This window comes from Lemur catta, chromosome 6 (genome assembly GCF_020740605.2).
Source record: "Lemur catta isolate mLemCat1 chromosome 6, mLemCat1.pri, whole genome shotgun sequence".
In the NCBI taxonomy this organism is placed as follows: domain Eukaryota; kingdom Metazoa; phylum Chordata; class Mammalia; order Primates; family Lemuridae; genus Lemur; species Lemur catta.
The window spans coordinates 74,157,236-74,171,530 of NC_059133.1; the positions used below are offsets into that span (position 1 = coordinate 74,157,236).

Genomic DNA, 14,295 nt, shown 5'->3' on the forward strand with positions numbered 1-14,295 from the left:
AAACAACCCAAGTGCCCATCAATACATGAGGGGATTAATAAAATGTGGTATATGTATACCATGGAGTTGCTATAAGAAACAATGGGAATATAGAATCTCTTACGTTCTCCTGGATAGAGTTGGAACCCATTATACTAAGTGAAGTATCCCAAGAATGGAAAAATAAGCACCACATGTACTCACCATCAAATTGGTTTCACTGATCATCACCTAAGAGCACATTTAGGAATAACATTGATTGGGTGTCGGGCAGATGTGGGATGGGGCAGGGGATGGGTATATATATATATATATATATATATATATATATATATATGTGGGGCAGTAGTCAGACTGGGGATTTGAAGTCCAACTCTCTCATTGACTAGGAGGGGGCCCTTTGGTACATGAACACTTCAGGTCTCAGTTTCCCCATCTATACAGTGAGGGTATTAATGGTTCTCACTTCACAGGAGATACATGGGGTAAGTCGTGAAAAACGCTTTGAATAGCATCTGCACGCGCTGATATCTAGTAAGTACTAGCTATGATTGTTATTTCTCCCACTGCTGAGTCGGGCCATGACATGTAGGAGAGGCTTTTCCAATTTGCTTGGCGGTTGGTACCAAAATCTTATCCTGGTGCCAGCAGATAAATGTGATCATCAGTGTTTCCGGGTAATCTATAATACTATCAGATACCCTATTAGACGTTAGTGTTCCTACACAGTGGAAAGGAGACTTTGTTTAAAAAAAAAAAAAAAACTTTAAATTTTCCTTTTGCCAACCCCATGTGACCCTGTGACATTCCCAAGGACACTGTGAACAAGACACATACATTTTCTCATCTAATTCCTATGGAAGGCAGTTGTCGTTGTTTCTGTTCTAAACGTTGGAATTCTGAAGTTTTAGAAGTGTCAACAAATGGATAAGCCCAAATTTGGACCCAGATGTGTTCAAGACCAAAGCCTATATTGCCTTTAAATTTCTTTAAATTTATAAATTAAAACATGAAAAGATTTACATAATGTCTTTTTTTTTTGAGAGGAGAGAGGGTTTGCTATCTAAATGCTCATTCACAGATATAATAATTCATTTCAAATGTTTTATCATCGAAGAAATTATGGGATAATAGAAGTATCAAGTTTCTATAAATAAAATATATAACAGCTTAGCCTTATAGAGTTTAGACAACTGTAAATATTACTGCATGGCTACTTAGCAATCCTATCTGTTGCATATGCAATAGAAAAGAATACAATAGAAGACTATCTAAAAATTTGAATAAACACCTGGTTTTTAAAAGCCACATAAATTTAGAAGAAAACTAGCGAAGACTTCAGAGGAACTTGTGGCAGATTTCAAGCCTGGAGCATCCACTCCGGGAGTATTATTATTTTGATGCTTACTTAGTGCTCCAGAATGTAGATGATCTCCTCACCTGCCCTAGTCTGAGTCCAAGCACCCAAGCACTCTTTCCCCTCTTTTGGGAAAACACCATGGGTTTCCATGAACAGTTGGCTGCTATCCTGTTTTCTCTGCTGTCTTCTACCTGCACAGATAGTCTGGTCCCCACTTGTAATCTGGGGCCATAAGGGAACACTGTAGTGAGTCCTCTTGCCCTAAGGCATTGCCCACCACACAAGCGTTTCCTAAAAGGCATACCTTACTGTTCAGGATCTGGAAAACCCTCTGCTGGAGTGTCTGGCCAGCCTTGGGCCTCATGAGGATGTAAATGACTTTCAGGTCGGGGCTGGTGCGAAACAGCTTCTCCATCAGCACTTTGCCCAGGAAGCCTGTGGCCCCCGTGATGAGAATGGACTTGCCTCCATAGAAAGCCGCGATCATGGACATGGTTCCTCCCTTTCTCTCTGAAAGCTCGGGAAAGAGGTTCCTAAAAAGGAAGAGGAAATAACAGCAGATTACATTCTCAGAAGTTCTAAAAGGCAAAGTCACTGAAAATGTGTCTAATGCTTCCAGGAGTTCTGAATGCAGAAAAAGTAGGTCAGACAGAGTGAGAGCATCATGGCTTTTAGGCAACACGATTCACTTCAGTCGATATTTATTGAGCTTACTGTACATGCTAGACTGTATGCCAGGAACTGGGGGCAAGAAATGAGTAAGACATGCTTCCTGCTCTCAAGGAATTGCTTGCAGTCTAACGCAGGAGACAGATACATAAAGAGAATGGTAGGTGCTAAAATGAAGGGAGCACACAGGAGGGGTACACAGTAGGGTCTGGAAACTTCAGGAAAGCATCTGTAGGTGGCGATACCTGAGCTGAAACTGGAAGGCAGAGAAGGGCTGGGGTCAGGGTGTTCCAGGCCAAGGAAAGAGCAAGAGGAAAGGTACCAAAGCTCAGAACAGCTGTCGCATTTTGTAAAATTATGATATAATTACTATTTCAGTTACAGGTTTATTTAGAGAAAATATTGGAGCAAATAACATGTTATTCTCTTCCTCGAGCTGAAAATGGGCTGAGTGCCAGTCTTTCCTTCATATGCTACTTATGGGGCTGGGACACTGCAAAAGACAAAGGCAAAGGCAAAGGAGGTTGAACACGGGAGGCCACAGCCTCTATCGGCTTTGGTGTGCCCTAAAATAGTACCATCAGGCCCCTGTTTGCAGAAGCACAGGGAAAGAGTTAGCAATCTGATAGGAGGCCAGATGCAGCACTTGGATTCTGTGACGCTCAACAAACAAAAAGCACTGCATGCTGTAGAAATGCAACACGCAGGGTTCTGTCTTTCACAGTTCAGGTTGAGGACTGTTGACTGGAGGCAGCAGCTGGGAGCTTAGAAATAAAAAGTGCTGGAGGCGTGGAGGCAGAGCTTCCTTTTTGCCACTAACTTAGTCAACTGTAGAAAGGCTCCCACTGCCTGTGCAGACCTGGTTTGGGTGGATCCTGCAGAACACAACCCCAGGGACTGCCCTGACATCAAGGCTTAGGAAGAAGAAAAAACAAATAAAAGAGTCAACACCCTGCTCTTCAACGCTGGTCCAGATGGCTCTGCTGGCGACTCCTTCAGAAACAATGCTATTTCGTAATCATAATTTATATTTTGAGGATCTTGAGGCCATGTTCTTTGGCAGAACTCTTTGCCTTTGGGGGATAATTTACTCAATAAATAATCGAGTGCCTCCCATGCCGAAGGTATGCTAAGTCCTAAAGGCTCACTGATGAATAAGGCAGACACTCTAGCACGGGAAGCCAGCAAGACAAAGGCAAATAAATATAAAAACAAGTTAACTACACACTGTTACTCATGCTACGAAGTAGATAAAACAGGGATCAGTGACAGAAATCACCCCTAATCATCAATGCTATTCACTTTAGGAAATCTAGATTTCAACCCACATTAGCTATGTTCACTGAGTTACTAGTGAAGTCCCTTTTTATTGAGGATTGATGTGAGAAATATTATTTTGAAGAGTATTTTTGGATCTTATGCGAACAGCAATTCATGATGTTTTTTTGTCATGTCACATAATGTTACTCATATTACAATCCACCCAATGTCTTTCTCAAGAATTTAGCACTTGGAAAAAGTATCGAATATTCTTGCCTTTCCTGCCTTGAAGCTCTGAAAAGTGGGGTCCCCAAGTTTGGAAGGCAGGTTAGCATCCTAGATCCACACATGAGTTCTTAGCAAAACTATCTGAAGTCAAACCCCAGTTCTACTACTTACTAGCTGTGCGACCTCAGGCACCTTATCAACCTCTCTATACTTCAGTTTCCTCACCAGTAAAATGGGGCTAACAAAAGAATCCACTTAGAAGTGCTGTGGTAAGGATGAAATTAATATGTATAAAACCCTTAGAAATATCAGTTGCTTATAGCATATACTCAACTATTAGCTACTAGTATAGTCACTGATTTTATATTTTTCCTCTTAATGATTTCTAGCTTTTCCTTTTGACATTTATTTTAAATGTCCTGTCTTACCCATTTTATATGCGCTCTTTTATAAATAGGAGGAGACAATTTATAACTCAATAAATCGTAACAGCCAGGTAAAGTATTTTCACCAAATGTAATTAGATACTTGATGAAGAATCTTGTCTTTTCCTTTATGTATAAAAATGTTTAGGTAGCATACTCCTTGAATATGATATTGGGCATAAGTGAATATGGTTGGCAAGAAAATATAGAAGGAAAGCTGAGTTTGGATAGGGTGACTTACCAACTTCATTTATTCTGAAGATGTCACTTGCTTGTCTTGTAATATCATAGACTCTAGCAGAGTTGTATTTTCTAGACATGTAAACATATTGTTAAGATATTTTGGTCCCAGACAGTTTGGCAACATATGAATTAAAATTTTACAGAGAAGGTAAGATGTATCTAATGAAGCCTATTTCTTATGGACAAAAGAAGGCTCAATGTGTCCCAAAAGAATAAAATTTGCCTGTTGTGTCCAGAGTCCCAATACTTCCCAAACACAACAAAAACCACGGCAGAGTACGCTGAGCACTTTGACAGGAAACAAGACAGAAACCAGTATCTTCTGGCTCTCATTATCCAGTTATCACGAATAGGTGGCAGAGGAGCTGTGGCCATGATTCTAATCCATTCAAATGACACTGAAAAATGTCAAAAAGAATTCCTCACCCTCAGATCAAAGCTGCATCAGAGATGTTTCTTCTACCTCTTGCTTCTGTTGCTAAGATGGTATTACTGGCCCCAGAAACTCCTATATAAAATTTGAGTAATTTGTGTTACTCAAATTTGTACAATTTTGTTGGGTCTGGGAATTTTTAACCCTTAATATATAATTCATTAAAATAATTCAATTAATCATGCTAAAAATACTGAAATAATTTTACATCAGAAATGGAGTATATGCAACTCTAGAAGGTCCTCCCTCTCCATCAGACAGCTGACTAGAGCATGGCCTGCCTTTCATATCTTCTCAGACTACCAGTGCACAGAGCAAAGGATAATTTCCAGCCCTCATGCTCACAAGATGGTTTGTAAGAAGCCCAAGTCATGCTGACAATCTCCAGAATATTAATCCTTCCAACGATCCTATGTAATGTAGAATATCTGATGCTTGAATGAAAAAAGAAGGGACCTATGGGGGTCAGTCTCTATATTTTTATTGAATGTTTATTAAGTGCCAGGCACTATCTAGACACTGGGAATAGCAATGAACAGGCCTTATATAGGTTAGATTCTTCATTTCTATTCCAGAGTATTTTTTCTCCTTAAGATCACCAGTTTTCCATGGTCATAGTAGGGATAGATGGTTTTTACTATCCCTTTGGTAGTAAAATGAGGCGTTCTCATTCCTAGAGAACAGATGTTAAAATATTGAATAATTATAGGTGTGTTACTTTATATATTTGCTGCAGGTTTCAGCATATGGGAACTTTAATTATTGTTTAGGTGATTCTTCTGGAAAATAAAAAATTAGGATTCAAACACTTAAGGGAGACAAGTTTTTCCAAATGTCTTGGTAGCTCTTTGGAGAGAAACATTTTTAAAAACAAACAAGCTGCTTTGCCTCTCAGGAATCTTACGCTTGACAGGGGATTTTTGACCTTGGCATTATTGACATTTTGGGTCAGATAAAGCTTTGTTGTGGAGGCTGTCCAGTGCAATGTAGGATGTTTAGCAGCATCCCTGGCCTCTACCCACTAGATGGAAACAGCCATTACCCTGACCCCTACTCCACTAACCAGGTGTGACAATCCAAAATGTCTCCAGCCTGAGCATGAATGAGACCTGCCTCTATAAAAAATAGAAAAATTAGCCAGGCATGGTGGCACATGCCTGTAGTCCCAGTTACTTGGGAGGCTGAGGTGGGAGGATGGCTTGAGCCCAGAAGTTTGAGGTTGCTGTGAGCTATGATGAGGCCACTGCACTCCAGCCTGGTCAACAGAGTGAGACTCTGTCTCAAAATAAATAAATAAATAAAAGTCTCCAGACTCTGCTAAATGTGCCCCAAGAAGAAAAATTGCCTCCCCCTTCAGAGTACCATTGTTCTAGAACTTCCTTTTAATCTTCATTTTATAATATCAGCACATCCTATTAAAAAGTCAAAATTTAAGACTTAAAGTTCTGCTTGAGAAGCTAAATACAGATATGATCCACTACCAATCCCTATTTTATCTATATTAAACCTGTGATAACTAATTACATTTACCTAAGCAGATCTTGTGTGGTACATCTTGGTAAGACTTATGTTTTAAGTATATATTATTAAATTACCTTTTAGAAATTATGAGAAGATATTACAGACATGAAGCAAGACCTTTAATCCTACCCACACTGTTATATAATTACTCTCATTTATTTCATTTTCCTTAGTGGAAGTGAAAGAAGATTTTTCCAGAGAAAGATTTCCCACTTTTTATTTCCACCAAAATTCTTTTGGTCTCTGTGCTACACATTAGCTTATACCCCCAGCTTTCACATAGCTTAAGCCTCTTAATTTCATTCAACCAAACCTATTATGGGCAAACTCAAGAAAGAATGGCGATTGAGCTAGCATGCAATCAGAGTACAAAAAAGCCAGTTAGTATTGGTTGCTGTCTATGAATGAGTCTAAGGTTAATCGAGTCAATCTCATCTATGGGGAATTCTGTTGTCTTTTTTGAAGATTCAAAGAATGCTGTGTGTTGAGACATATTTCATGTAGACCAATGGAGTTTTGGTTGGCAATGGGCACAATAATTGGGTGGGTCTATTGAAAAAAAAATCAATGCTATCTTGTAAAAATAAATGAAATAAATGAAAGTTGTTCTGCTTCATCAAAATTAAATATTGAAATTATTTCAATGTTTGTCAAATGAAGGAAAAGTATTTACAAAATAATATTCAATGAACAAAAAGGAGAACACAAACTTCTATAAACATAATGTCCATTTCAAATCCCTGTGATTCTATCAGTAGAAAAGATTAGAGGAAAATGAAATAAATGAGAGTAATTATACAATAGTGTGGTAGGCTTAAAGGTAAGGAGTTTTGCTTCATGTCTGTAATATTGTTTCATAATTTCTAAAAGGTAATTTAATAATATATACTTAAAAAATAAGTTCTTAGAAAGTAGTGACAGCCAGTATTTCATAGCCTCTTCTTTGTTGTGGGCACTAGAAGTATAAAGAAATTTGCAAAACAGGCCGGGCGCGGTGGCCCACGCCTGTAATCCTAGCATTCTGGGAGGCCGAGGCAGGTGGATCGCTCAAGGTCAGGAGTTCGAGACCAGCCTGAGTGACAGCCCGAATCTACTAAAAATAGAAATAAATTATCTGGACAACTAAAAATATATGTATAGAAAAAAAAAAAAAATTAGCCGGGCATGGTGGCGCATGCCTGTAATCCCAGCTACTCAGGAGGCTGAGGCAGTAGGATCGCTTAAGCCCAGGAGTTTGAGGTTGCTGTGAGCAAGGCTGACGCCACGGCACTCACTCTAGCCAGGGCAACAAAGTGACACTCTGTCTCAAAAGAAAAAAAAAAAGAAAGAAAAGAAAAGAAAAGAAATTTGCAAAACAAACTTCCTTAGTTTAAGAGATATTTAAATTATTTTTAAAAGTGTGGTCCAAATGACAATATACACTGTTATGGACTTAATTACGTCCAAAATTCATATACTGAAGATCTATCTCACAATGTGATGGCATTTGGAGATAGGGACTTTGGAAGGTCACTAAGGTAAAATGAGGTCATAAAGGTGGGGCCCTAATCCTATAGGACTTATGTCTTCATAAGAAGAGGAAAAGACACCAGAGAGCTCTCTCTGCAGGTACAGAGAAAAGGCCATGTGAGGACACAGGGAGAAAACAACACTCCGAAAGCCAGGAAGACAGGCCTTACCAGAAACTGATCTTAAACCACCTTGATCTTGAATTTCTAGCCTCTGGAACTGTGAGAATATAAACATCTGTTGGCTAAGCAACCCAGTCTGTGATATTTTGTTATGGTAGCCCAAGAAAACTAATACATACATGAATGCATGTGATAAGAGACATGCACATTTTCTTGATTGGTGAGTAAAATAACTCTTGACAATAATTCATATCAACCTTTTAAAGTCTGGAGTAAACCTTTTCAATGAAGCAAATGTATGTCTCATTTTCCCATTTTGTAGCATAAAAGTACAATATTGGTTCTTGGTTTTTACAAATTTCTGAAGATATGGACAGGTCTCTTATGATGAGCTATAGGGACCTCATTAATTCAAGTCTTAAAAATTTTCATACCAGTCACATATCTATTTGTCAAGCACCTAGTGAAAAAAAAAATTTCATCGGAGATTTCTTTCTTTTTATTGCTTTAGTTTCCTGTGTATACCCCACATCAGACAATTCAGCAATGAATTGTGGGCTTGTCATATACAATTTTTCTGAGAGAACTTTTAAGTTCTTGGTGGAAGAATATTAACCCCCAGGGGTACTGTGAGTAGCTGCTGGGAATAGGCCTCACTAATTGGATTAGTGGTCCTCCAACTCAAGAAAAACCAATTTGGAAACAGTCCCAGCTGGGGAGAGGTAGACCGAGCTGGACTTAAGCACACCAAATTTAGCAATCACCTGAATACATTCTTCCTGGTTCGCTTCTGCTTAGCTCATTAGTCTTTTTTTTTTTTTTTAAAAAAAAACAAGTCTAACGGAAATGAAAAAGAAAAGGATATGAACTAAATCCAGTTTTTTAACAAAATTGATTAAACACCTGTATTGAGTGTCTATTATAGGCCACATACTAGGTTAGGTGTGGATAGTAAATCATTATAAAAATGCAAGCTATTGTTATTCATGTTTATAAGAGGTAAGTAAATATCAGTTAGCATAAAATATCAAGGGAATCACAATCAAATGTAAATTTGATGCATTTTATTTCCTCTATTTATAAATTGAGTCACCTTACAAATAAAAGAATGGTTGATCTACTAACCCAATAAGAACAGGAATTCAACTGAATGGATAGTAAACCAATACATTTTTTATACTTTACTTAGAATTAAAGACTTTGTAAAAGAGATGACACAGATTGTCATTGTATTACAGTTCTCCAGAGAAACAACCAGCAGGATATCTTCTCTCTCTGTATCTATCAATATCTATAGATAAAGATAAAGAGAATATCTAGATATCTCTATCTATATCTATATCCAGAGAGAGAGTGTGTAAGAGAGGGTGACAGAGAAATACTTATTTTAAGGAATTGGCTCACACAACTGTGGAGGCCTGGCAAGTTCAAAATCTTCAGGGTAGGCCAGTAAGCTGGAGACCCAGAGAAGAGTTGCAGTTTGAATCCAAAGGCTATCTGATACATTAATTCCTTTTGGCTCTGGAGAGATGAGTCTTTGTTCAATACGGCCTTCAATGGATTGGATGAAGCCCACCAACATTATGAAGGGTAATCTGCTTTACTCAAAGACCACCAATTTAAGTGTTACTCTCATCCAAAAAACACCTTCCCAGCAATATCCAGAATAATGTTTGATCAAATATGTGGGCACAGTGGCCCAACAAAATTGAAACAAAGTTAACCATCCCAATTCCACCTCTTATCAACTTGGCACCCATGTGCATTTCCTTAAACTGCACTTAACCTCCAGTTAGAAACAATCACAAGGTCATAATTCTACCTAATATAAAACTGCATACAAACAAAAATGCACTAACCCTTTCCCCAGCAGAGAATGTGAGGGCCTTGGGTGACGTTTACTCTTTTCCTTGATATCCTGTAACTTAAATACCATGATGAAAGGTTAACAATATTTAAATACCATATTTAAAGTCAATATATCTTATATTATATAATTAAGGGGATTGAGAGAGGGAAGAAAACAAAGATATTTGCTATACAAACACATTCATAACACAGTAAGGAAGGAATACTCATGACAATTACAGTCCTTGTTTCTGCAACTGGTCACGTGGTCATAGCTGGTATGTACACCTACGTTCTTCCACTACCCATTCCTTGTTGCTTTTGCCTTCAGCAGGCTCCTCAGCTGGCTGTGGTTCTTTACTTGGCAAAGTGACCCAAACCTTCATTCCTGAAGGATCTGGGCCATAGTAACTTTGCCTGGGTTGGGGTGTTGCAGTTTTCCGTTGATCTCAATCACAGGGCATGGTGACACTAAGAGACACCCTGAGGGATCCCCTATATTTCAGACATACTCTTCTTTAGCTCCACTGTGGCGTAGCAGTCCAATTTCCCCTTGGGAGTCTGGATCAACCACGCCAGCCAGCACAGAAACTCCCTTCCCTGCCCGTTGATTCAATCCTGAGGAGCTCGGAGTTGCCAGTGGCAGTCTTAACTTCCAGGTAAATGAAATCTCTGTTGCATCTCTTGGAAACATTCCTCCCTCTGGAACTAAGACCTCTAGGCCAGTGGGTCATGATGTCATGGGAACAGTAAAAAGTTTTGCTAGTGGCTCACTAGAGATCACAGTGAGTGGTGCCACTCCCATTTCCAGCTCTTGATCTTGAACCCATGAATCCTGGCTATGGGAGAAACAGCACCACATATTAGACACTGATTCAGAGCATGTACAACCTTCTGGAAAACCTCACACCACCCTTGATGGTGGCACTAATCTCTGAAACCTCTCCAGGAATGCGGTAGTTGCTTTTGGTTTTCTAGATAAAGGCAGTTCTCGTGCCTTGTACCTGGCCTTTCCCACCTTAATAGCCCTCACTCCATAGGTCAGGAAACTAATGTAGGGATTCTGCCAGTTGCTGAGTATGTCTATTTCAATTATGCATTTGGGGATGGATTTGGGGACCCACTGGGCCCACTGTGAGACAGACCTGAGCTAAACCTAAATCAACCACCTGACTTCCATAAGCCCCTACTCTGACTGGAGGGCCACAGTGACATTTAGGGTCTCCTGGGATTAGTGTCATTTCAGAGCCAGTGTCCAGTTACCCCCCAAAAGTATGATTGTTTCCTTTTCCCCACATCACAGTCACCCAGGTAACAGGCTTTGGCTCATTTTGGGGAAGACTGAAGGAAAGATGAACAGTATAAATTTTTGGCAGTGTATCAGAGTCCTGTCTCAAGGGAACCTGGTGTCCTCTTCATTCAAAGGGTTCTAGGTCTGCAAACTGGCTTGAGTATGGGAATATTTCTGTGACCCAGCCAAGTTTACACAAAATTAATCTTATATTTTCTCCTAACATACACACCATATGTTGGGCTTCTCTCACATTTTTAATGAACAGAATTCTTGCTTGATGGCTTGGTAGCTAAATGTAAAATAATTATTGACAGGAAGGAAGTTTTATTTATTTGGTTTGGAATTACTTCCTTTGTTTTTCAGCTGAATTATTCATTAATGAGATAACTTCATCTTTAAATTCTTCTATTTCTAGACTGTTTGAGCTTAAATAAAACCATAAAATATATGAAGTGTAATACAGACATAGTGAGAAGATCATTGGGCTAGGAATTAGAAAATCTGAAAACTAAATCTGATCTACTGCGAACTGGTCATATAACTGACTCTTGAATCTTGACAGCTCTGCTACTCAATTTTCTCTTCGGTTAAATAATATTCTACCTACCGCGCAGAGCTATTTTAGTAGTCAAATAAAGTAATGGCCAGGAGAGATTATTGCTCCAATCAGAACAGAATGATGTCTCCTCGTTCAGGATGTTACATATTAAGACTAATACATGTTAAGAAAAATACAGGTTTTGTACAACAAAGTACAAGCTCTCAGAAAGACAAAATCCATCAAAGCTGCATTTGGGACAACTTCTTATACCTAAGGGTTTAATACTACTTTAACAAAGGAAAAAAATAGCACTTTGTTCTCTCCTTTGAGTTACTATGTTATTTAAGTGTATATTAACTCCATTTTAAACTCTCTTTTATAATGCTAATTAAGGTACATTATCCAATCAAGTCACTTATGTCTTACACATTTTTCATAGCATTTAATGGGATTGTAAAATCCACTCTCTGTTCATTTTACCATGGACAGGGATAGAATAGTTTTCATCTTTATTAAGGCTGCTGTTTTACAGTCTAACCTCTGCTATCTAGTTTTTAATCTGACCCCTTATTTTAGAATTGATAGGCCAATGCAACTTATTATTAACCTGTTTTGTATCCAGGGCAAACACTTGTGTGCACTTATCCATCAAAAATGAATGTTTATTTCCTTTGGATTTCTATGTTCCCCACCTTCAGCTATTATAAAGATGTGAGGCTAAGGGAAGACATAAGAAAGAATTCCCAAGTCTGGACTCCTGCCTGTCATCTAAGGGCCTGCCTCCACGTACCATGATGGTAAAAAGCAAAATCTGGTATATCTATATAACATATATTACAAATATGACAAGATAAAATATTAAAATATAAAGGTGACTACAGGGAGGAGTTTTTACATCTTTTGGTGGTGAACAGTGAATCATTCGTGTACTGTGCAACTGGGTATTCAATAAGAAGTGTGATTGGAGATGCAGGAATTCAAGAAGGTATTTGGAGTAGGGATGATGGTAAAGCAAGGGAATGTGAGAAAGTTCAACGTGTGTTCCAAGTGCAAAGTATGGCTGCGGAAAATAATTCCTAAAAGGAAAGCAAGGAACCCCAGGCTAGAAGAATAGATGACAATAGATTGTGGGAACTTCAATGCCTAAAGCAGAACGTTTTTATAGGGACTGGAGATTTCTGAGCAAGGGAATGACAATGACCAAGAGAGGCTGAGAATGGGAGGGAAACACATATTTGGGATCTATTGCAATGGTCCAGGACAGAGGTAGGGAACAGCTAAGCCAGGGGCAAGGCCTAGTGGTTCTCACACTTTAGTGCAAATCAGAGCCATTGGGGTTGTTTACTTATTGAGGATTTAGACCCTCTCACCCCCAACCCCATTCTGATTCAGTGGGCTGCTGATGTAATGAGTACTGACACGTATTTATAAGGCAGATGTGGGTTTGAATCTTAGCTCTATCAGTTACTAGTGAAGGTCTTAGGTGAGTGACTTATCCTTTACCAGATGCTGTTTCCTCATTTATAAAACAGGAACAATATTATTGGAAGGATTTATTTAAAATAGGTGGACAGAACCTGGCATGTTTTACAGCTGGGTTGATGAGGCTAGAATGGAAGGATGGGTGGTAGATATTAAATACATTGGAAGGACATTTTATTTTATCTCTTACAGTCCTATCATGTTCTATTTTGTATATTGGGTGTCCATGATTTTCAGCTGTACAAGCTCTTTCAGGGCAGAGACTTTAGTCATCATTATGTACTCCAGACAGTGTAATTGAATGAATAAGTTCTGTCAGATCTTGTCTCTTAATGCCTTTATGGTCATCATTGATTTCATATCATACCCGTGAGCTCTTTAGGGCGGGGCAGTAGGTTGACTAGTATCTCTAGTGCCAGTAAACTCTCAGTGTCCAATAAGTGCTGCTTAAATGAGCAAATGGAAGGATAAATGGATGTTTGGAGGATGAAGTGCACACTAGCCATGGCTAGATTCTAAGCCAGGTTGCTTGTCTCTGAACTCTGGGTCTCCAGGGACTCTGCATACAAAATGCAAGAGGCTTTGCCTGTCACTTTGAGATGTACAGTCTCTGAAAGGCTGTGCAAAGCAACTGGCTTGGAACATATTTATGTGAAATAATTTGAATAAGCTTAGCATTTAAAGTTCAAATTTGGCATCGCTTTATGTTGACACTAATAAGAAGCTACTTCACGTCATCTTTCTTTCCTGTTCACTGAATAGAGCTTTACAATTCCATTTAATGTGTTCATTGGCACGTTCTTTCCAGAATTCAGCATTCTGGGGGAAGGAAGTGACCAAAATAATCATTCTTGACTTTGTATAAGTTCCGTGATCAATCATTTGATTATTTTTTAACTCAATCAGGCGATAGGAGCCCTGATGAAAAAAGAACATACATACAAGACTATCCAAATGACATAACAGGTAACAGGCAAGGTAACACCTACAATCATCACAATAATTATTGAATCTAAGTCAGGAACTATATTCATTCACTCATTCGTTCATTCGACTGCTGAATAAGTGTATATCCTATGTTCCAGGCATTGTGATACATGCTGGGGACACACTGAAGAACAAGACACCTCCCTGGTCAGCATAAGGTACTTTGTCTCTCTTCCTGTAAGAGTTCTTATTATTGTACTTTTAACTACTGCATATGGCTTTAAACTCATTGACATCCCCAGAATACATCCTAAACTGAGGCTGACTTTAGATACCTATTAGGACCCCTGGAGTTTTCTTTTGGGCTTAAGACAGTTCATAGAAGTGAAATGAATAGGATGGGCAATTTCAGACTTCCCTGAGGAATTCAGAGGTGTTTTGCCTCTAAATGCTA

At 38.8% G+C, this 14,295-nt stretch overlaps 1 protein-coding gene across 7 annotated transcripts in view; it reads right to left on the reverse strand.

Moving 5' to 3' along the window:
* FAR2 (fatty acyl-CoA reductase 2) overlaps positions 1 to 14,295 on the reverse strand; it is a 144,465-nt gene that overhangs the window by 44,946 nt on the left and 85,224 nt on the right. For 4 of the 7 annotated variants that reach the window (XM_045554102.1, XM_045554108.1, XM_045554107.1 and 1 more), the window contains exon 2: positions 1,644 to 1,872. In XM_045554102.1, the coding sequence (XP_045410058.1) occupies positions 1,644 to 1,832 (189 nt within the window). In that variant the 5' untranslated portion in view covers positions 1,833 to 1,872. Of the gene's footprint in view, positions 1 to 1,643; positions 1,873 to 4,162; positions 4,234 to 4,590; positions 4,673 to 14,295 lie in introns of those variants that run through there. The other 3 variants (XM_045554104.1, XM_045554103.1, XM_045554106.1) reach the window with 3 other exon arrangements.